Below are 22636 nucleotides of genomic sequence, written 5' to 3' on the forward strand. Positions count from 1 at the left end.
CAGAACAGCATTCGCCAGTATATGTGTGGGCTGGATAGTGGAGCTGGTTAGATGGAACTAAGCTCAGTGCCCATTGACATGGAGGAGAGCTGAATGGGTTGTGGGACAAACTGAGTAAGTCTGCAGTACATAACTGGCAAGCATGAGAACCAGGATAGGGAGCAGCCCTGCTGGGAGTTATGGGGAGTCATCCCGGCTAGTCTGCAGCTCGCACTGGTTTGCAGGAGGGCTGAGTTTGAAGTGGGCAGGATTAGGCTGGACTGCAACACCCATTGGTCGTGGAAGACAGGGCTGGAAACAGAACTGACCCAGCAGTTGCAACCACCAGCATATGCATAAGCTGACTGGGTGACAGACTGCCGGACCCTGTATTGGCAAACACACACAAGAATCAGGTCTGGGATCACCTCAGACAACGTTTCTCTGGGGATCCCTCCAACTGAACTGCTGGTCTCAGATCCCCAACCATGAAGAGACTATGTCAGCCAGTGGATTCTGAGGAGATTGCATCGCGCTTAGAGTGGCGAGATTGGTAGCGATTCAGAACTGTTAAACTATCAAAATTGTATGAGCAGGACCCTCAGAGCGTGCCCTACATTGGTTACCGGGCATGGGCTGGAGGCTGGGTGGGGCTTTTTCCTTAATCTTTCCCTTACCCCAGATACAGAAAAAATAATATTAATGTGGAAACAATGGGCTTCCCCACTTTCCTGTAACCCTAATTAAAAATGTAAAGATTACCAAAATAAAAGAATTAAAGTGGAACAGCCAGCCAGGATTGTGAACTTGCACTCATGTGGAATGCCGACACTTCCAGGCAGTTGCTTAACTTGCCGCATCATAACACCAGTCCCTGAGACGTCAGATGTCAATCACTCAAGGGGACATTACTGCGGTTTGCTGTCACACACAGCTGCTTCTACTGAAAGGAAGCAAATCTGAAGTCATATCAACCTAAAGGAAACTTCAGAGCAATAACAGGAACAGAATAACATGTCAGGGACAGGGGCATTTGATGAATAATAGTTGGGTTGAGTCTTATCAATACTGACTCACATGTGAAGCTGTAAGATACAGCAGGGCCCCTCTAGCAGCTCTGGTCCTCTCACTGGGGAGACAGAAAATGTGTGGCTGCCCTGGAGGGAACTGTAGGATAAAGGTGCACAGAATGGGGCCTGCATTGGTGGAGTAGGTGAAGCCTCCACCAATGTCACCTGCATCTCTTATGGGCAACCCATTCAAGTCCCAGCTGCTCCACTTTTGATCCAGCTCTGTGCTAATGTGCCTGGGAAAGATGATGAGCCAAGCACTTGGGTCCCTGCATACACGTGGGATACCCAGAAGATGCTACAGGTCTCTGGTTTCAGACTGGCCCGGCTCTGGGCGTTGCAGCCATTTGGGGAATGAACTAGTTGATGGAAGATCTGTATCTGGAAATTTGTCTTTCAAATAAAAATATATTGCCGGAGTCCAGCTCCAGCTGAGTTCGGAACTCGCAAAGGGTGCATGGATGAGGCGTAAAGAGGAAAGAAAGAGATGGACCACTAGGATTTCATGATCATAATGGACAACACAAAAAAGCTGTCCGCTTTATTTATACAAAATCAGTCAAACTCTGGCCCAGACTTTTTATGTCATGGTCAAGTGGGTGTTTCCAAAGATAACTGCCATAGTATTACCTAGAAGTTCCTGCTGCCAGTACCTAGAAGTTCCTGCTACAATTCTTATCCTACAATTCAATCTTACATCACAAAGAAAAGGAGAACTTACAGATCAAGGAAAGAATGAAAGCCTAAATACAGGTCCCTTGATTAGCATAGGTTCAATGGGGACAGCCAAGACAGTAGGAATGATAAAGGGCCCTTTTTTTGCAAGATATTGACCTCCAAGCTCAGGCTGAGCAAAAGCTTAACCTCGCAGTAGCAAATGCCAGGATGGATTAGAATTCTTCCGCAGGGTGGTCCAGTGTCCATGCAAAAGAAGGTGGAGCTGCACTCAGGTGGTTGTAGAGACATCCGCTGGGCGGGCCATGCCAAACAGCGGGAAATTCCTTGCGGCCCTGCCTGCAATGGAACACTCTTCACCCCCTCATGTCCCCCACATCTACTGCAAGGACCCCAACAATATATCTTAACAAAAAATTTTTTAAAAGGCAGGGGTGCGGGGACAGATTTGAAGATTTAGAGTGGGCCACAGTGCACAAAAATGGCTAGGACTCAACTTCATAGTTTCCCCTTTCCAAGCATGTAAAATTGTCATATGCAGTCCAGTTGTTTGGTTGTGGCTGATTTGCAAAGTGCATTTGAGATTTGGTCCCCAGTGGTGCACTTCTTTATAGAGTGAGTAGTGCTCCATCGTATGCATGGCTCTGCAGTTTATTCATTCTGAATACCATCTCAGGGTCATTCCCTTCAGTTTGGGGCAGTCAGGCCATGATGTCCATTAGTAGTACAGTCTTCATTTCACCTGCGTCAGGCCAATGCCAAAGAATAGGATTGTTCTACATACATATGGTAGATGAATGTTTATAAGCGTTTGCCAACCTGTTTTCCAAAATGCCTGTACCATTTTGCATCATATCAGCAACGGATGACTTCCAGGTCCTTGTCAGCACCTAGTATAGTCAGGTGCTGTTTAGTGGTTCCCTTCTCTAGTTAAGTAGGTGTGTTGTGGTGTCTGATTGGACTTTGTAAATTGCTTTGTTCTGATGCATATTTGGCTATGCTAATTTGGCACCTCTGATATCTTTGATGACATTGGGTGGTTTATTCTCTGTTGAATTTTGACAGTTCTTTGTTTTATAGAATTTTTATCTATTTTGGATAGTTTTTTCCCCTCCGTGTCTGGTATCCATTTTGAGTTTTTGTTTATGACACACAGGGTTAGAGTTGAGGTTCACCTTTTGCCTGTAGATATGCAATTGTTCTAGCATTATTTGTTAAGAGGCACTTGTTTATTTCTCCAGTGAATTTCCTTTGCACCTGTGTTAAAAATCAACAAAGTTTTATTCCAGGGCTCTCCTTTGATCTGTCTGTACTAGTACCGGTATCATGCTGGCTTCATCAACAGCTTCATAGTCAGTCTTCAGAGTGGGCCCTGTGAGTCCTCAGCCACTTTTTAAGTGTTCTGTTGAGGAAGCATACCTCAGGATGTCACATTCCCATTTGGGAGGGTCAGTCTGAGCCCCAGCGCCTTTGCTTCCCCTCTAGCTCCCTGCTAATGCATCCTGGGACTCACCAGCTGGTGGATGGAGTGCTGGACTCTTGGCTCCATCCTGGCCCAGTCCTAGGTTTTACAGGCACCTGGGGAATGATCCAATAGGCAGATGAACTGTCTGACTTTTTTGTTTGTCTTTCAATGCATCAAAACAAACTTTTTAAAAGAAATATTTTGTCTATTCTAGTTACTTCGACTTTCCTCATAGGTCAAGTTTAGAACTTAGCCTGTTCATCTACAAAATAATCCTGCCCCATTTTCAGTTGGCGGCGTTACATCTGCATATCAGTTGGGGGCTGTACAATGGTGTCCTTCAATCCGTGAACACTATTTGTCGGTTTCAAATCTGCTTATTTCTTTTATCAGTATTTCATAGTTTTCAGGCACAGATCTTCCACTCTGTTTGATTTACAGCTAAGTATTAACCAAGTGTTCTTTTTATTTTTTTTTTTAGCTTTTAAGACTTCTGAAATATCAATGTCCAGTTTTCCACTGTAGATATTCAGAAGTAGAATTTATAAAATATATAGGTTGGCATTTTTTGTGACCTTGCTAAAATCCAATATTCTGGAAAGTCTTTGTCTTCCCTTTTTGGGTACGTCCTTTGGGGTATTCCTTCCAGTGGTGTCTTTCACAGGTAGAGATGTTTCCTCCTTTACTGCCTTTTTTGTCCCCTTGCATTGAGACATTGACTTATGAGTGTCAGAATAGGGCGCAGCATGGTAGCCTAGCAGCAAAAATCCTCGCCTTGCATGCGTTGGGATCCCATATGGGCGCAGGCTCAAGTCCTGGCAGCTCCACTTCCCATCCAGCTCCCTGCTTGTGGCCCGGGAAAGCAGTTGAGGATGGCGCAAGGTCTTCGGATCCTGCACCCCATGTGGGAGACCTAGAAGAAGCTCTGGGTTTCAGGTCAGCTCAGCTTCAGCCATTGCGGTCGCTTGGGGAGTGAATCAGCGAATGGAAGGTCTTCCATTCTATTCTGTCTCCTCCTCTCTGTCTATCTGACTTTCCAACAAAAATGAATAGATCTTTAAAAAAAAAAACTGTGTGAGAATAGATCCACTTGTTGCTGAGGTTGGAGGCATAGCATCCAGATTTCACCGTTAAAAGTGACAGTAGTGGTTAAGATTTTTTTTTTTTTTGTAGATACCTTTATCTGGTTGAAGTTCTCTTGTATCTCTTGGTGGATTTTTTTTTTTTTTTAAAGCATTGATTTGAAAGGCTGTTCGACTGGGAGAGGAAGAGGCAGAGAGAGAGAGAGACAGACAAAGGAAGAAAAGAGACCTTCTATCTACTGATTCGCTCCCCAGATGGCTGCAATAGCTGGAGCTGGCCCAGTCTGAAGCCAGGAGCTTCCTGTAGGTTTCCCATGTTGGTGGCAGGAGCCCAAGCACTTGTTCCAGTCCCCTGCTACTTTTCTAGACACGTCATAAGTGGAACAGCCAGGCCTCCGGCCAGCACCCATATGGGGTTTTGGCACTGCAGACAGAAGCCTGATGTGCTGTGCCTCAGCACTGACCCCAGTGAATTTTGTTTTGAATGAATGGATATGGAGTTTTGTCAGATGGTTTTTCTATGTCTCTTCAATGATGTGGTTTCTTTGGTTTATTGAATTAAATCTTTTGCCTTTTGGATGTAAGTTAGCCTTCAGTTCCCAGAATAAACAGCACTTGGTTGTTTGTATCGTTCTTTCTGTGTGTGTATCACTGGATTTCGCTTGCCCAACTATTAAGACTTAAATTGAGTCCTTGAGTCACACATGGAGTGCGCAGGCCTGATGCTGGCTTCCTGCGGATGCACACCCTGAAACACAGCAGTGATGGCTCAGGTAGCTGGGTTCCTGCCACTCACATGGAAAATCTGGATAAAGTTGCTGGGTCCAGCGCTAGCCTAGCAGCTAAAGTCCTCACCTTGTACATGTTGGGATCCCATATGGGCACTAGTTCTAATCCCAGCAGCCTCACTTACATCCTAATTCCCTGCTTGTGGCCTGGGAAACCAGTAGAGGATGGCTCAAGTCCTTGGGCCCCTATACCTGTGTAGGAGACCCAGAAGAATCTCCGGGCTCCTGACTTTGGATCTGCTCAGCTCTGCAAGATCTTCCATCCAATGATTCACCCCCAGGTGACTTCAACAGCTGGAGCTGAGCCAATCCGAAGCCAGGAGCCCTGAGCCTCTTCCGGATCTCCAACCTGGGTGCAGGGTCCCAAGGCTTTGGGCCGTCCTCAACTGCTTTCCCAGGCCACAAGCAGGGAGCTGGATTGGAAGTGGAGCTGCCAGGACTAGAACTAGCGCCTCTAAGGGATCTCAGTGTGTGCAACACGAGGACTTCAGCTGCTAGGCTACCATGTGGGCCTCAAAGCAAACATTTTTTAAAAAGTAAAAAGCAGACTTATTTATTTGAAAGGTAGAGTTAACAGAGAGGGATCTTCGATTCATTGATTCACTTTCCCAGAGAGCCACGATGGCTGGGGCTAGGAAGGACTGAAGTCAGGAGCCAGGAGCTTCGTGTTGGTCTCCTAGCAGGCTCGGGCGCAAGCACTTGGGCCATCTTGTGCTGCTTTTCCAGGCTCCTTTGTAGGGAGCTGGATTGGAAGTGGAGCAGCCGGGTCTTGAGCATTCCTGTGTGGGATGTGGCATCCAGTGTGGTTGCTTAACCTATGCCACAGTGCCAGTCCTGAGTCACCACCGTTTAGAAGGCCAGTTGAATTGTTGAAAGTGATGTGTGTCACTCCTTAAAGGTCACCATAAGGCTGTGTCCAATTACATGTGCATGTATTTGGAGTGCAAACATCGCAGTGAACTGTTGTCCTGCCTCTGTGGCCTTGAAGGGTGGAGAGGGTGTGGGGAAGTGGGAGGAGGGGCTGTGGCACAGAGCTGGGGAGAGTCTTGCAGGATGTCAGGCCTGTGCCCGTTCTGCACCAATAAAGAGACAAAGGCCTGTCCTCAGTGCAGTATCAGACAGATAACACGAGCTGGAGTGTGGCTAGAAGAGCTGTAATTATCCGCAGTGGTGGTAAGGGGATGACGGGGTGCATAGGGTAATGAAGTCCAGAGCAGACTGGAAGACTAATCATGGTGTAGGTCTCCAATTCCAGACAGTGATAATAGAGTGTATAGATGTAGGAAGAAAGCAGTTCTGAATTAATTAGGGGGCAATTTAATTTGGCTTAATTTCATGTGTTTTGATTTCTTTAATGTGCAAACCAGTTCAGAAAAGCCATAAAAAGTTACTGTATCGGAGTTCTATGCAGTTGCTTCAGACCAGTAAAGTTCAGGACTCTGAAGGTTTACATTAAAGTAAGTAAGCAAAGACTTTGTGAAATCATAGTGGTTTCTGGGTTTTAAAAATTGTTTACTTTTGGGACCAGTGCTTTGGCAGGCATAGTGAGTAAAGCTGATGCCTGCAGTGCACGCATCCTATGTGGGCACCAGTTGGAGTACCAGCTGTTTCCTTCCCAATATGGCTTCCTACTAATGGCCTGAGAAAGCAGTAGAGCATGGAGTGAGTGCTTGGGCCGCAACAGTCCTGTGGGAGACCCAGAGCCAACTCCTGGCTCCCAGCTCTATACCGGCCTGACTCTGAGCATTGTTGCTATTTGGGAACTAAACCAGCAGGTGGAGGATCTCTATCTCTCCTTCTGTCTGTAACTGCCTTTCAAATAAATATATATGCATTTTACAGACTTACTTATACAAATTTTAAAAGATTTGTTTTTATTGAAAAGGCAGATTTTCAGAGAGTAGGTGAGGAGAGAGAAAGATATTCCATCTACTGGTTCACTCCCTAAGTGGCCGCAATGGCCGGAGCTGAGCTGACCTGAAACTAGAGGCCAGGAGCTTCTTCTGGGTCTCCCACGTTGGTGCAGGGTCCTGGAGACTTGGACCATCCTTTACTTCCTTCCCAGGCTATAAGCAGGGAGCTGGATAGGAAGCAGACAGAGCAGCCAGCATCTGTTTGTAATGCTAACCTCCCTGCAGGTGGAGCATTAGCCTCCTAAGCTATACCATTAGCCCCGTAACTTATTTATTTGAAAGGTTGAATGACTGAGATCTTCATACTCAGTATAGGATGCCAGCGTCCTAAGCAGTGGCCTACCTCACTGCCCCTTAGCATCTGCCCAGTGTGCATGTTTATTTATGCAAGGAAGAGAGAGACAAAGTGAGCAAGCTAGATGCAGCTGGTTCATTCTACAAATGCCGTTCGTGGCTGGATAAGCATGAAGAGCCAGGAACTCATATATGTGTGTGTGTATATATTTGAAATATATGTACATATATATTTGAAATGTATATATTTGAATATGTATATGAAATATATATATATTTAAAAGGTTTATTTCTTTTGAAAGACAGAACTGTAGAGAAAGAGTGAGATTATCTGCTGGCTTACTATCCAGATGGCCCCAGTGGCTGGGCCTGGTCCGTTCCAAAGCCATGTGCGTGCAGGGGTCTAAGCAGTTGTTGCAGCTTTCACTGCTTTCCCAGTCCATTAGCAGGGAACTGGATTATAAGTGGAGTTGCTGGGACTCAAACCGGCACCCATGTGGAATGCTGACAGCATAGGTAGCAGTTTTAACGGGCTGTGCCATAGCACCAGTACCCACAGTTTATGGTTTTGTAGGTGAGGAGACAGCAAGGAATAAATGACCCGTTTATATATGCATAGTGTGTGGCAGAGCTGGAACTGGCTGGAGCAAGCAATTCTGGTTGCCACCATCTGGCCAGGACCTAGGCTGTTGTACCCAGCCCTGAATTTCTCTCATAAGGACTTTATTACAGGTTAGCTATGGCTGAGACTGGGAATAAAGAAATAAGAGTCTTGGCTCTCCAGCGGTACATCCTAGCAGGCAGTCAGTTAATTGCAGTTTTGTTTAATTGAAAGAAGGAAGCCTGATGAAACCTGAGAGAGTGGGTTTCCGGGAAGGTGTCCTAGCAGAACCCAGCTGCACAGGGTGTGAAGGCGTGGGCAGGAGATGTGGTCACAGTCCTGGACCAAGGAGAGCCTGTCTGAAGAAGGCCAGCTTGGGGCTTCTGGGAAAGTGAAGGGGTAAAGGAGGCTGAAGTCACCTTGCCCACCCAAGGAGTGACAGCACTGTTAAAACATGGATTGGCCTCAGGCAGTCCTAGGCTCCTTGTCCAGCTCGGCTGGTGCATAGCTGTGTGGATGTGTTTGTTTCAGTGATGCTGCAGAAGAGGGTTACTGAAGGAACACGATGTTCTTGTGTTTCTCCTTCCTGAGAATGTTTATGCTTGAGCTGCTGTGAGGCTTTTACTGGGAGTGTTGGTGTCCCCCAGACGGGGAGCAGGCATAGCACAGCTGGCCCAGGAAAGCTCCCGCGGGCCCTGTGACCACTTGACAGCCGAGTTCGTGGGGTGGATCGCTGAGGGTCTCTGGGCACATTGTTTCCTCTGCGAGTGGGGACAGTCATGCTCAGGAGTGTGTACCCTGATTATCATGTCCAGGTTGGGAACTGGGTTCCGGACTCTCCCGGATCATTGAAGTCACTTTAAAACACTTATAAACCATTCCACTGTGTGTGCTCTCATCTCTGATATTCTGACTTGAAACAAGAGTGAAGCTTTAGGTAGATTCACTTGGCGTTTTGGGTGCTTTTTTTTTCCTCCTCTAAGATCACGCTAATAGCGATTCCCTTCTGGGTGTGGGTACTTTTGGAGCCATTCTGAAAGGAGTGTTCCCTAAGCTGGCCAGGTGTCACTGTCACCCAGGGACCTTATTTGCAGGGGACTTATCAAGCCTTGTCCTCCTGAGGGTGGTGTGGCCAGGGCAGGGCACCAGGCAGCAGGAAGCTGCCCAGTGATGTGTGGACCCAGCCTGGGCTGTATCTTGCCCCTGGAATCCAGCCCTAAAGGAGCTCTTGAGCGAACCAGGTTAGGTTACGGTGACATGATAGCTTTGGAGGCTTAGTAATGTTTTATAGACTTTCTGCAATGTAATGATGTCAGATGTTTTACTACCAGGCAAATTGTCACTCTCTTTCTTTGTCTTGTTCTGTTTTGTAGATCGTGAGGACCAGTCAATTCTTTGCACGTAAGTAAATGCGGATTGTTCAGATTTCTTGTCGATTTTATTGGAAAATTGAAAATTACTCTTTTTGTATGGGGAAGGGGAAGCAGTGTAATAATTAAAAAAAAAAAAAGATTTTTTTTTTTATTTGAAAGGGAGGTGGGGAAGAAGAAAGAGAAGAGTCTTCTGTCTGCTGGTTCATTTCCCAAATGGCTGCAATGGCCAGGGCTTGGCCAGGCCGAAACCAGAAGCCGAGAGCTTCTTCCAGGTCTCCCATTTGGGTGCAGGGGCCCAAGCACTTGAGCCATCTTCTGTTGCTGTCCCAGGTGTATTAGCAGGGAGCTTGCTCAGAAGTGGATTAGCTGGGACTCAAACTGCTGACTGTATTGGATGCTGAAGTTGCAGACGATAGCTTAATCTAATACTACACTGCACTGGCCCCAAGCAATCATTTTGTAAGAGTCTGATATTATAAGACTAAGATGACATATGTTCTATTTGATGTTACTGCTTAGTTGTTGAACTGGGATTTTTGCACATTCTGTTATTTCAGCCTTTGAGGTTTACACATTGACTTTGAATGTCCAAGTGTAAACTTTCCTGGACCTTTCATTCTTTCTACTCAACATGTGCTAGGCACTGGAGAGCCACTGCTAAAGAAAACAGTATTCATGGTTAGACAGCATTGAGATTTGCACTATAGGAAGGTCACCATGGCTACTGGGTGAAGAACAGGCAGGGTGGAGAGTTGAAGCAGGAAGAGCAGGCAGGCGGCAGGGCTTGTGTTGGTGACTGCAAGTTGGGAAGTGGTCATTGTGAATTTGGGGGACAGGGCATGGATGTAGATGGTGTTCACTTTAAGAGACAGGTGTAGCAGGACTTGATGATTTCCCTGCCAAAGCGAAAGGAACCCAAGGGATTGTTGATGACGTCGGGACTCTCCTAAGTTGGGAATGTGGGTGGAGGAACAGATTTGAGTGGGGGATGAAGAGTTCAGTTTAGAATGTGCTGTGTGGGCGGTACCTGTGGCTCATCTAACTGGAGCTGTCTGCTTGCCTCTTGGATATGTGCATGTGGAGCCCAGGAGAAGCAGATCTATGCTAGGAGTACAGGCCCTTGGTGTGAGCCACATGGCTGTAACGGAGGCCAAGCTGGTGAGCAACTTTGCATCAGGGAATGTGGCGAGAGAAAGCGTGTTGTGGGATCCCCAGCAAAAGCCACCTTCAGGTTCAGGAAGAGGAAGGAGAGCTGTGAGGAAGGGTCACACAAGGAACAGGTCAGGGGGGTGGGGGGCAAAAGGGTGTGGTAATACAGCAGAGTGGGGTTGGGGAGAACTTTCCAAAAACAGCATGTCAGTTGCCACTGAGATGGAGAAAGGTTCAGAGATGGGTGTTGGAAGTGGAAGCTGGTGGCCTGAGGACATGTGGAGGTGGGGCAGGCCAGGTAGAAGCCGAGGGATGAGGGGGTGGGGAAGGCAAAGATGAGTAATAGACCTGTGACTTTCAAAGAATCTGAAAAAGTCAAAAGAATAACTTGTTGAGTAGTGGTTAAGACATCAACAGGGTTTTTTAAAAATGGTTATTATTTTATGATATAGTTCCATAGGAGCTAGGATTTCCTTTACCCTCCTCCCCAAGTCCCCTCCCCCCCCATTGAATTCCCCTATATTATTACTACAGTTGAGTTCTTGCACAGTCGTATGTCCATCATTGAGAGCGTGGACAATGGCAGAGTCCAGCATCCTATTGTCAAGATTTAACAGTTTCACTGGGAGTCCAGCCTTGATCTGGAAGTACAGATGCATACTGCATTGTATGCTCGCATCTGGATATGATAGTCTCCATTACACAGTTACTATACATCCCCTTAAATGAAAAGCCACAATACAAAATCAACAATAGGAAGAGAAATAGAAATTTACAACACCATGAAGTTAAATAACATGGTACTGAATGACTAATGTGTCACTGAAAATGAGAATCAAGAACTTTCTTGAAGAAAATGATGCTACTCTATGATCTATGAGTTAGTGAAGAATTTAATGAGAAAGTGTTTTAAAGAAATGAAACTAAAAAAGAAAATCAAAATCCGTGAGATACAGTTTCTGCAATCTTTGTTGGTGAAATATATCTCCTGTAGGCAACAAATAGATGGGTTTTGTTTTTTTAATCCAGTGTACTAACCTATGACATTTGATTGATGAGTTTAAGCCATGTACATTCAGGGTTAATATGAATGGGTGGTAATTTGGTTCTGTCATTTTAGCAATGGGTTGTTCATTGATTTAGTCTTCTGTTATTTTACTGGGATGTTCTTCACATTTGCCTTTGGTTTTCGTAGGTGCTATTCCTCTTCTCTGTCAAGAGAACATCTTTACGCATCATTTGTAGGGCAGGTTTGGAAGAGGCCTATTCTTTAAATTTTCTTTACTGTGGAAGAATCTTATTTCATTTTTGAAGATAAGGACAAAGGAAAGCTTTGCTGGATATGTTATCCTGGGCTGACAGTTTTTTTTCTTTCAGAATCTGGAATATGTCACTCCATTCTCTTCTGACCTGTAGTTTCCTGTGAGAGGTCTCCTGTGAGTTTAACTGGCATTCCTTTTATTTCAGTTGATTTTTTTTTTTAACATGCACATTTAAGGATCTTTTCCTTATGTTCAATTGAAGAGAACTTGATTATTTATGTGTCATGGTGAAGATCACTTTTGGTCAACCCTGTTGGAAGTTCTGTGCCCCTGCTGAATGATGTTTCCCAATTCTTTCTCTAGATTAGGGAAATTTTCCCTTATTATTTTATTAAATAAATTTTTAAACTCAGCTTCTCTTTCTGCAACTTCTGGGACTCCCATAACTCTTCTTATTAGGCCTTTTAATAGTGTCTTTCAGTTCTTGAATACTTTTTTTTTTTTTAGCTTAACTCAGCTCTGCTTCCAGCTTTTTGTTTGTTTTCCCCTGGTGACAGGAAATACCTTCCAATTCTGAGATTCTTTCTTCTGCCTGCTTCATTCTGTTTTGGAGACTCTTCACTGTGTTTCTAATTTGCTGCACAGTATTCTTAATTTCTGGTATATCAGCTTTTGTTTGATTCATTTCCTGAGTGATATATTCCTTAAATTCCTTGAATGCCTGCATTACATGCTTCTCATTGTTGATAAGAAGCTTTATAACAAGTGTTTTGAATTCTGTTACCCCAATTTTCTTGATGTCTTCCTCAGTGAACTCTGAGGTTGACAAAGTCTTTTGTTCTTTGCAGGAGAATCTTTAGTAATATTCATTGTGCCTTTGTCTGTTTTGCTCTTGGTCATTGTACTTCTGGTTAGCAGAGTCTTCTTGGGGCAGGTTTCTAAGCTGTGTCACCCACAGGTACACAGCAAATTCCAGGTCTGGGTTCTTATGTTAAACTTCCACCGTGGTATCCATAGTCCCAGCTTCTGGCTCACCACTCTCCACCTCCTGTGATGTCTGCTGAGGCTGCACCTTTGAACAACCATTCTCCCTCTTCTGGTTGGAGCAGGTCCCAGGATTAAGGAGATACCAGGTGTCATATATAACTAGGTTGTTAGTGGTGCTGATCTTGCCAGAACCTGTTGGCCGTTAGGTCTGAGGGCCACACATACCTATTTTGACCTGTATGATGCTGTAGTCGGTATTATTTTCGCTGTGGAACCAGTGCAATTCACTGAGCTCAGTGAGTTCACTTCCAGCTCAGCGCATACTCAGCTCAGTTATCTCTGCTGGCTTAAATCCTTTGCCACAGTGTACAAAATGGTGCTTGATGTGCTACTACTAGAGTTTTTGATATGCTGGCCGTCATGTCTGAGGACTACCCAGACCTATCTTGGGTAGAACCTGTAGGATGCCATGCTGTTGCAGTTCACTGAGCCAGAAATGAGTTCATTCCCGGCTCCTTGCATGCGCAGTTCTGTCCCATAGCCTTTGTCTCCCTATACAATATGGCACCGGATTCGACTCTAGGGGGCAGATGGGCTGTGAAATCCACTCTGTTCCTGCACTGTGTGTCTGGGACCTGCCACTCTGTGTCTGCTCCTGGTCAAATCAAACAGAGCAGCAGGATGGGCAGTTGTTTGTCTGGGTTCACCTCCTGAGCTCCCAGTGAACACCCCTTCCCACTTTGTTGTTGGGGAAGTTCTGGCTGCTGGTGCAGTTCAGATCACCGCTAGCTGAATGCTGCTGGGGTATTGGTCATTGCAATACCACACCATTGTGTCTGCTGCTTTCCCATGTCTGTCAGTCTCCAGGTACCCCCCTGCTGTCATTCTGTCCTCTCCTGTTTCCTGGAATGTGCCCTTTCTGCTTCACACTGGCTAAGTTTCTCCGTCTGTTTAAACGTGTCCTTACCCTATACTGCGATTTTGTGGAACCGCTTTTGGTGCTGTTTTTAATGTGAACAAGATGAGGTGCTGATGAGAAAAAGACCGATAGACCGACAGTAGCCTGGGAGCTCACAGGGAGGAAGGACTGGGAGGGAGGAGGCCCATGAGGCCCAGAGTATAGTGAGCGAATGGATAGGATGTCCGAGCCTGAGAGTGGACGAGCGCCACTGCAGGTACAAGGGGGTGAGAGTTGGGTGCTGCGGAAGCGGGTGGGTTCAGTTACACACATAGGTATGAGCCACTCTGTACAGAGAACTACCTCAGAGAAGAGAGTAAGGGAGGAGGATCACCAACCACAGAGCCCATAAGCCAGAGGCAATAGTGCTGCTGCCACATCCCACAGCCCCCTTCCCAGAGGGGGGCTGTCCCCGATTGAATTTGCAGGCAAGGTGGAGCTTGGGCAGTGTTACTAAACGCAAGGCTTCCTGGGAGTTTAAGGCTCCAACTTGCCTGTGGCCCTCATGGTACCTCCTCCTTCCTGGTCTTCGGTGAGACTCAGGCATGTCAAGGCACTAGGCACATGTGGAGTCACATATACAGTGCAGGACTAGAGGTGGAAGCTGTGGGAAAATCTCCCACTCATCTCCCCAACTTATCCTCCTGCCCGTTAGCCCCATGTGTGAATTTCCTTCGGATGTTTTTAGCCTTGAGGAGTTACATACATTAGCCCTTGCTAAGCAGCACGCCACCCTGAAACTTCGAGCTTCACAAGAGCCTGATTCTGCAGTTTCCCAGCAGTTGGGTTGGTCTCAGCCAAGTAGTTGTATTGTTCTGGGCTGAGCTCAGCTCTCTCACTTGGTACTTGCTACTGCCCCCGCAGTTGACTGAGTGTTGGCTGAGATGCCCTGCAGACTGGACCTGGCTTTTAATGGGGAGGCAGGGTTCTAAGACCTTTGCAAAAGCCACCTCTAGCATGTAAGCATTGCTTGTGTTTCCTGTGTCGCATTTGCTGCTGTCTCGTTCCAAAGCCAGTCACATGGCCAGGGCCAGAGCTGTTGTTGGAGGTCCTGTTAAGTGACGTATAAGACGGGGTAGGGGAAGGGGAAGGGGTAGGGGACAACGTTACTGTAATTGATCCACCATGATGCTGTTTGGCTGCTTTAACTGGAATACCTGACTGGAGTAACTTAGGAGAGGTAAAGATTTACTTGGGTTTATGTTTTAGAGATTCCACAGTCCCAAGACTGGGCATCCCTGTTAATCTGGCATCTGGTGGAGGCTGGCAGTGGTGCAGCAGGTGCAAGGGAGAAGGTAGCTGGAGAGCTCCCGGGTTCTTCTTTGATGAGATGTCTGGGAATGTTTAGAAACCTTGAGGGAGGGGAGGTGATGGCTGCTTTGCCAGGCAAAAGGTGAGTAAGCTCTGATTTTCTGCTCTTACCAAAGTGGACCAGTGGACACAAGCACCTGTAATAAGGTAGTCAATATCACTTCCTTAATTAGCCTGAAGTTTGTCATCAACTAACAGACCCGGCATTAGGAGGTAAGTCTTCTAGCCCGTAGATTGTCTCTTCTTGGGCACCAAGTGTCATCCAGCACCTGTTTTTCTTCCCTTCTACCTTTCATCCTAGTTCCATCCTATTACATACACAGTGCAGAGTCAAAAGGGTTTTATGGTGAGTCTTCACTTGGATCCTACTCCTGCTGTTGCCAGGTTTTCTGTCAGACATCTCTCCTGTCCATTGGTTCGTCTTGTCCAACATGAGTGCCACAGCTGAGAATCTGCTTATTCCTGGACAGTGCACACGTGAACAGAGGAAAAGCTCTAGTTATTTCCACATGATAGTCGGTGTTGAGGAACAGGCGAAATGACCAGGAAGAGAAGGTCTTTAGATGAAACTCAGGGGATTGAGGGCTTCAGTGGGCTTGCTGCTAGATGGCTCTCTGGCACCTCTGCTGCCCAGGGTTGAGGCTCAGTCTCGTTCTCTCAGGCAGCCCCCGGCGAGGGCCAGGGCAGTGTGTAGAGAGGCTCTGCTTCGGGTTAGGTTAGGACAGACTGCTGTTAGGTTCTCTGGCTGCTGATGGTTGAGTTTTATTCTATTTAGTTTGTTACTTCCCCTGTCCCAGTGAATACCCCAGCGGCACACTCTCACTTATTAATTTTTCAAGGCCTTGAGTTGTGATGTTTAGTATCAGCCTTTCACATTCATACTGGTTACAGCGTTTCATTGTGACCTGACAGATAGGAACACTTGAAACAGTGTGTGTGCTGAGGGTGCCTCAGGTTGCACCTAGGGAAGTCCTTCATGAGTGAGTAGCTGGGTCTCCTTCAGCTTGTTCCAGTGCCAAGCTTATCAGGTAAGTATCCATGTTTATATAGTATCATGGAGAGCAGAAGCAATTTCAAAAAAGGTATATAGTTTGGGCTTTTTGTGTTTTACTTTGTAGTCAGGTTCCTCTGAGACTTGTCCTCCATTAGGGTGAATCTCAAGTCTGTGTGTTGGCGTCCTCTGCTACAACTCCCCTGCAGGCCTCGGTCCTGCCCACACAGGCAAGGTGTGTGAGCTCCTTATGCTGAGTCCCCTGCATAGTTATGTTGTCCCTCCTCTCCCATGCTCAGTACTCCTCTCCCATGCTCACTGCCCTCCTCTCCCATGCTCCATGGTCCCTGGTGACTCTTGGACTGCCTTTCATACCTGTGCTCATAGTATCAACTACATCTGTCATGTGGGTGCAGGAACCCAGGTACTTAGGGCATCCTCTGTTGTCTTCCAAGGCACATTAGCAAAAAACTGAATCAGAAACCAAGCAGCTGGCACATGAACCATCACTCCAGAATAGCTTGCAAGCAGCAGCTGAACTTGCTCCACTGCATCCCACTCACATAAGTTTTTTTTTTACATGATTTATTTTTATTTGAAATGCAAATTTACAGAGAAGGAGAGACAGAGATCTTGAATCCGCAGTTCACTCTTCAGATGGCTACAATGGGCAGAGCTGGGCCGGGCTGAGCCAGAAGACTGAAGCTTCTTTTGGGTCTCCCACATGGGTGCAGGGACCCAAGGTCCTAAACCATCCTCTGCCACATCTGGAACTATAACTGGTGCCCATATGGGATGTCAGCACCACCGGCCTCCTCTCAGCCCTGGATATCACATGTGTTAGTGGGTACAGTGGCTGTGCTTGGCATGGTCTGCCTTCAGTGCCAGCCCTGGCATGTGCTGGTGAGTGCTGCAGTCTGGTCCACCCCAGCTTCTACCTAGCCCCAGCTCCCGTGAGTGTCAGGTGGGTTCCTATAAGATGAGTTCTGTGGTTCAGCCTGACTCAGCCCATCACCATCCTTAGCTTTCCGTGCAAACCTGCAGGTGCTACAGTCCCACAGAAGCAAGCGCACAAGTCCCCTACAGAATCTGCCCCCAGATCTGGTTCTCTTTCTGTTGGGTGCTGCAACCCAGCCTGACTTGGTCCACCCCCTGCTCTGACACTGATGGGTTGGTACTACTGCCTAGCCCAGCCAGGCATGCCCCCCGACCCCAGCTTTTGCGTGTGCCAGTGGGCATCAAGCGATGCCAGTAGCCCAGCCCAGGTCTTCCATGTGGGCAAGTGCCTTGGCCTGACCCAGACATGATCTCCGGTTTTCTGTGTCTAAACCACTCCATCTCAGCTCCCTTTCCTACCTGCTAGTGCAGTGGCCTGCTCCATGGAAGACCCTGGAAAGCATTCCTTCCCTGTCAGACATACCCTCAGCTGCTCCTAATCCAACATGTCTTAGACCTCCTTCCCTGGGTAATTTGGAGGCCAGGGTGATGTGTCCTGGCTTTGGAATTCCTGCCTTCCTCACTTATCTTTAATGAAAAGGAGGAAGAAAAAAAAAGCAACTGTGCTGAAATACTAGTACAGTTAACAAAAATTTAATATTAACTAGGCCCAGAATGTCCTCCAGCTACTGGTTGCTTTTCTCCCAGCAGTATAACACTTGCCTAGGTACAGGGCAACCTAGGCAGTTGCCTACAGCTGATGGCAAATGATTTCTTTTTTTTTTTTAAGATGTATTTTTTTTTATTACAAACTCAGATATACAGAGAGGAGGCAAGAGGAAGATCTTCCATCCGATGATTCACTCCCTAAGTGCTTCCATCCGATGATTCACTCCCTAAGTGAGCGCACTGGCTGGTGCTGTGCTGATCTGGAGCGCCGGGATTAGAACCGGCGCCGATATGGGATCCCAGCACTTTCAAGGCAAGGACTATTTAGCCACTAGGCCACCACGCCAGGCCCAAATGATTTCTTGAGTCCAGTGATTGGAACCATGTAGGGCCAGCTGTATTGCTCCATGAATTCAGTGAATGCCTTTTGATAATGTCCAGTCCTCAAGGACGGACAAGGGCACCTGGGCCCAAGGCAGGCAGACCAGAAGCTGGGTCCTACCTATGCATTACACAGGGTTAGGTGTTCCTGTGGCAGCAATACAGTGTAGCTCAATAGCTGCTGTGCATTGGGTCCGGAAGGTAATACTTTAGCAACTACTGGCTGGGTTGTTATAGTGTCTCTTACTTTGAATGAAAAACAGTATTATGGGAGGGAAAGAAATCTGCCAGTTTGTAAATAGAAGTTCTGGGTAAGATACACAAAGGGAACCAGTGTCTTTGCAAGGGTTGTCTCTGTCAATTATTGCAGCATCCCAGTTGTCCCTGTTTATATAATGCATTATCCCAGAACTGATACCTGCTGGTGTGGATGTGGAACTGGGAGACGGGCACGGAGCCCATCTGGATCACACAGTTGCTTGTCTCCCCAGTGAGCTGGTTTCTAAAGGAATGGCTCTGGAACTAGGAAATCATCAAGTGTGTGTGTATACTTTACCTGCGTACCATCACGCGGAGTAGAATACATAATGGTTACGAAAGGGCATTAATGAGGGAACAATATATAAAAAGAACCTAAGGATCATGGCTGCGCTGTTATTGTAACAGGCTAATCCTCTGCCTGCAGTGCCAGCATCCTATATGAGTACAGGTTTGAGTTCTGGCTGCTCCATTTCTGATCCAGCTCCCTGCTAAAGACCTGGGAAAGTCATTGGGCCCCTGCACCCAGATGGGAGACCAGGAAGAAGCTCCTGGATCCTGGCTTCGGATCTGCTCAGCTGCAACTGTGATGGCCATTTGGGGAGTGAAACTAGCAGATGAAAGATCTATGTCTATCTCTATAACTGGTTCAAGTTAAACAAATGTTTTTGTTTTCTTTTAATAAAGAACCTAGGGATCAAGTGGAAAAAGTGTGGGATCTATATTTAATGTTTGTTTAGTAGTGAATATCAAGCAGGTACTATGATTTCAAGGGTACGATAAGATTGTGCTTGAAAAATAAATATTGGGCCCAATGCAATAGCCTAGGGGCTAATTCCTTGTTTTGCATACCCAGGATCCCATTGGGTGCCTGTTCTTGTCCTGGCTGCTCCATTTCCTATCCAGTTCCCTGCTTGTGGCCTGGGAAAGCAGCAGAGGACCCTGCACCCACATGGGAGACCCAGAGGAAGCTCCTGGCTTCGGATTGGCCCAGTTTTAGCCATCACAGCCACAGGGAATGAATCCACAGACGGAAGATCTTCCTTTCTGTCTTTCCTCTTCTCTGTATATCTGACTTTCCAATGGAAATAAATATTTAAAAAATAAAACACAATGAATTTCATGCCCTCCTACAAATGCTCGTGTTTCTTACTTTTATTAATCTTTGTTCCAGTTGATTCCATTGTTGTGACTGTCCGTGCTTCCCTGAAAGCTTTGTGTTACCGTTTCCTTCAGGGGCGAGTCCGGCGCTGGCAAGACGGAGAACACCAAGAAGGTCATTCAGTACCTTGCCCACGTTGCCTCTTCACATAAGGGAAGGAAGGACCATAACATTCCTGTAAGTTCTCGCTCCAGGTGGATAGGTCATTCTCGGTTTCTGTTCTTTATTTTGGAAACAGCAAATACCAGAAGGCAGGTCTGCTCCTGGCCCTGTCCTGACACCTGTCTTGTCCCCACCACATCTCTCCTTGCACTGAAGGAGCTAGGATAATGAAGAAACTGCTTCTGAGTAAGCTTCTTAGCTGGAATTGTGGCTGAGACCCAAAGCTTAATTTTAATTTCTTGCAAAGATTTGGTGTGAGCTGTGAAGCCTGATGGGTAGTGTTTGCCAGGGCTTACTACTGGGCGCCCAGAAGCAGAGAAGATCCTCAGATACCACCAGCGGTTTCTGGTAAACATGCTGGTGCGCCTTGCCGCTGCCCCCCGACCTGCAGCAGGAGGGGAGGGGAGAGGTGGCAGACCTGATGGGAGAACGAGGCTAGGGCTAGCAGTGGCAGGTGCCTGGCCGGACAGAGAAGCCCAGGCGTACCTAAGAAGCCTGTGAGTGTCAGCCAGGCCAGCTCCCGCAGTTCCAGACTGCATGGCGGCCCGGTGCTTTGGATGTGGCTTAGAGCTGGGCAGACCCAGACTTGCTAACATTTGCGTTTATCTGTTTGCAATGAGCAGCAGGAATCGCCCAAACCCGTGAAACACCAGGCAAGTGCTTTTCTTTGTGCTTCTTAGTCGTGTTTGCGCTCATTTCTGTCTTGAGATCAAATCTCTGCTAGAAACAAGTATTAGTAATTCCACGTGAACTCTGTTATTAAAATAAAAATTAATATAGAAAAACTGCTTAGAGCCTTATTCTTTTACAAGAAGCAGCATGCCGCTTTGCTTTTTATCTTTTTTTTCTTGCTTTTATTTTATCGTGGCATTGAATTGCATGTTTATGAAACCTGTAAGCTTACAGTTTCATCTCTCAAATACCAGGTGGAATCATTTTCCTAGTTCTTAAAAAGCAAGGTGACACTTAGCCTCATGTCATACATTAAATATTGAATTTGGGACTGCAACTTTGGGAGTTGTATTCTGAGTTAGCAAAATTCCAATCGGTTTGAAATTTTACAGCATTACTCAGTTCATACCTTCATGTGTTTTATGCTAAAAACTTCTTGATGTTTAATAGAGTTTTCTTCACATTGGGCAGGTAGAAGAAGAGTGTTATTCCTCATAATTATCGTGTGGCTGCCACTTAGGCCCACATGACAGGGTGGTGAAGAGACCAGCAGTAAACCCCATTTCCTGTTGCCTGAGCGGAGAGGAAGGCCAGGGCTGAGGCCGATTCCTTAGACAGAGCGTGGTGTCTGTGGCCCTCATTCTTCCCCTAGCATCAGGAAGGATTTGGTTGGGTTTCTGCAAATGTAATGGAGTAAGGCTAGTAATGCAGCAAGAATGAGCTGTGACATGACATGTTGATGTAGAGAAACAATCCTAAGTGTCTAAAACAATTGTCATAGCTACTGAGATTTTCAAAATATTTTTAAATTCTTAAGAAATTGGCAAACCCCCAAGCTGTACCATCCCTTTGAAAGACCCGTGAAGGTTTTTTGTCTGCTAAATGCAGTCAGACCAGTGATGAGGTCATTTTTATCATATCTGTAGGATATTTCAAGGTAAAAAAGAAGGAATGTCTGTGCTGGAAGCTAGCCTTAGAAACAAATGTGGAGTGACCTTTTCATCTGTATTTGGCTCACAAGTAGAATTGTGCTAAAGCCATGTACAGATTTAGGTTTCCACAGAGGCCGTTGTCTTGTGTCCCTCTAAACCACACAGTTTAGCGTGGCTGCCCCTTGGCACGGCTTGGGCCCCTCAGGTTCTCCCAGAGAAGGCAGCCACCTGTTTGGTCGGTGCTTTGCTGTGCTTGCTGGTTTGCATGTCACTGCATGTGTTTCTCACCGCGCAGACCTGTCACCGCCACCTTCCCCACGGTGCTGATGATAGTTGTCGCATCAAGCAAAGTAGCTCTGCTGACATTTCCGGAAACACTAGCAATCTCAGGTTTTCTTTTCAAGCAGGAGAAAGGGATGTGAGACACTCTGGCATGGTAGTAGGGAGTGGGCACAGGCTGGGCAGTGTCCTGGTAGCAAACCGCATCTCCCTGTGCAGAGGTGTCCCCATCTGTGACTTCTTCCCCCTGAAAGCAATAGTTGCAGTGTGGGCAGTGTGTCTAAGCCACCCTTCTGTGCCTCATATGTGGATGCTCAAGTCGCTTCCAGTAAAGCAGCATAGTACCTGCATGCCCCCGTAGTCAGCTCTGGGTCACGTTACCCAGTGCAGTGTAAATAGTCATTACCCTGGGTTTTTTAAGGTAGCGGCAAGGGGCAAAGTTTGTACAGGCACAGATTGAACCTACAGTGGACTCCATAGATAAGGGGGAACAACAGCATGTTACAAAGTCACTCTGATTAGTTTCACAAAGCTGGTTTGCAAGTTTGCTGTTGAGCTTCACAGGCAAAGAATTCTCAGGCTCCCAGGAACCAGGTGTCATGTCTGCATTTTCCTGTTGGACAGCAGCAAGACTGACAAAAGCATAGAAGAGACACTTCCAGGCTCTTGATTCTGTCAATCAATTTATTGTTTAAAAAAACAGCCTTATGGAAATATTCACATACTATGTAATTTACTCACTTGAGTAGAAAAGTCAGCATGTTTTGAAAGTATTTTCACAGTTAACACAGTTCACTTGTCCTCACAATGACTTGTGGGATATTTTCATCACCACAGAAGAAACTGCATACCGATTAGCAGTCACTCTGAATTTCCCCTCCAGCTCCTGGCCACGACTATCTACCTTCTGTCTATATTTGTCTGTTCTAAACATTTTAGACGATTGCAAATGTAATCATGTAACGTCATCCTTTCTGACTGTCCTTCCACTTAGCATGATGTTTTCAGGGTTTCTCCACATAGGAGCATGTGCAAGCACCCCACTCCTGTTTACGGCCAAACAGTATTCCAGGAGATGAAGTGCTCCCATTTCACTCACTTGTTCATCAGCAGAGAATGTGAGGCTGTGGTTTGCTCTTCCTAGCAGTCACGGTTAATGCTGCCTTGGCTTCTGTGTGGGCCAGTGCTTTCAGCCCTGGTAGGTGTAGACCTGGAGGTGGGATTACAGGGCCACAGGGTAACCCTGTTTGGCACTCGGAGGGCTGCCGCCCTGGCTTCTAGAGAGCT

At 46.6% G+C, this 22636-nt stretch overlaps 1 protein-coding gene across 3 annotated transcripts in view; it reads left to right on the plus strand.

Annotated features, from left to right (window-relative positions):
- Positions 1 to 22636, plus strand: part of MYH10 (myosin heavy chain 10) — a 125798-nt gene that overhangs the window by 31547 nt on the left and 71615 nt on the right. The window contains exons 4-6 of one of the 3 annotated variants that reach the window (XM_041001310.1): positions 9241 to 9268; positions 19379 to 19481; positions 20090 to 20119. In XM_041001310.1, the coding sequence (XP_040857244.1) occupies positions 9241 to 9268; positions 19379 to 19481; positions 20090 to 20119 (161 nt within the window). The remainder of the gene's footprint in view (positions 1 to 9240; positions 9269 to 19378; positions 19482 to 20089; positions 20120 to 22636) is intronic. The other 2 variants (XM_041001312.1, XM_041001313.1) reach the window with 2 other exon arrangements.

Source organism: Ochotona curzoniae, unplaced genomic scaffold (genome assembly GCF_017591425.1).
Source record: "Ochotona curzoniae isolate NIBS_2020 unplaced genomic scaffold, NIBS_Ocur_1.0 scaffold_2453, whole genome shotgun sequence".
Classification (NCBI taxonomy): Eukaryota; Metazoa; Chordata; class Mammalia; order Lagomorpha; family Ochotonidae; genus Ochotona; species Ochotona curzoniae.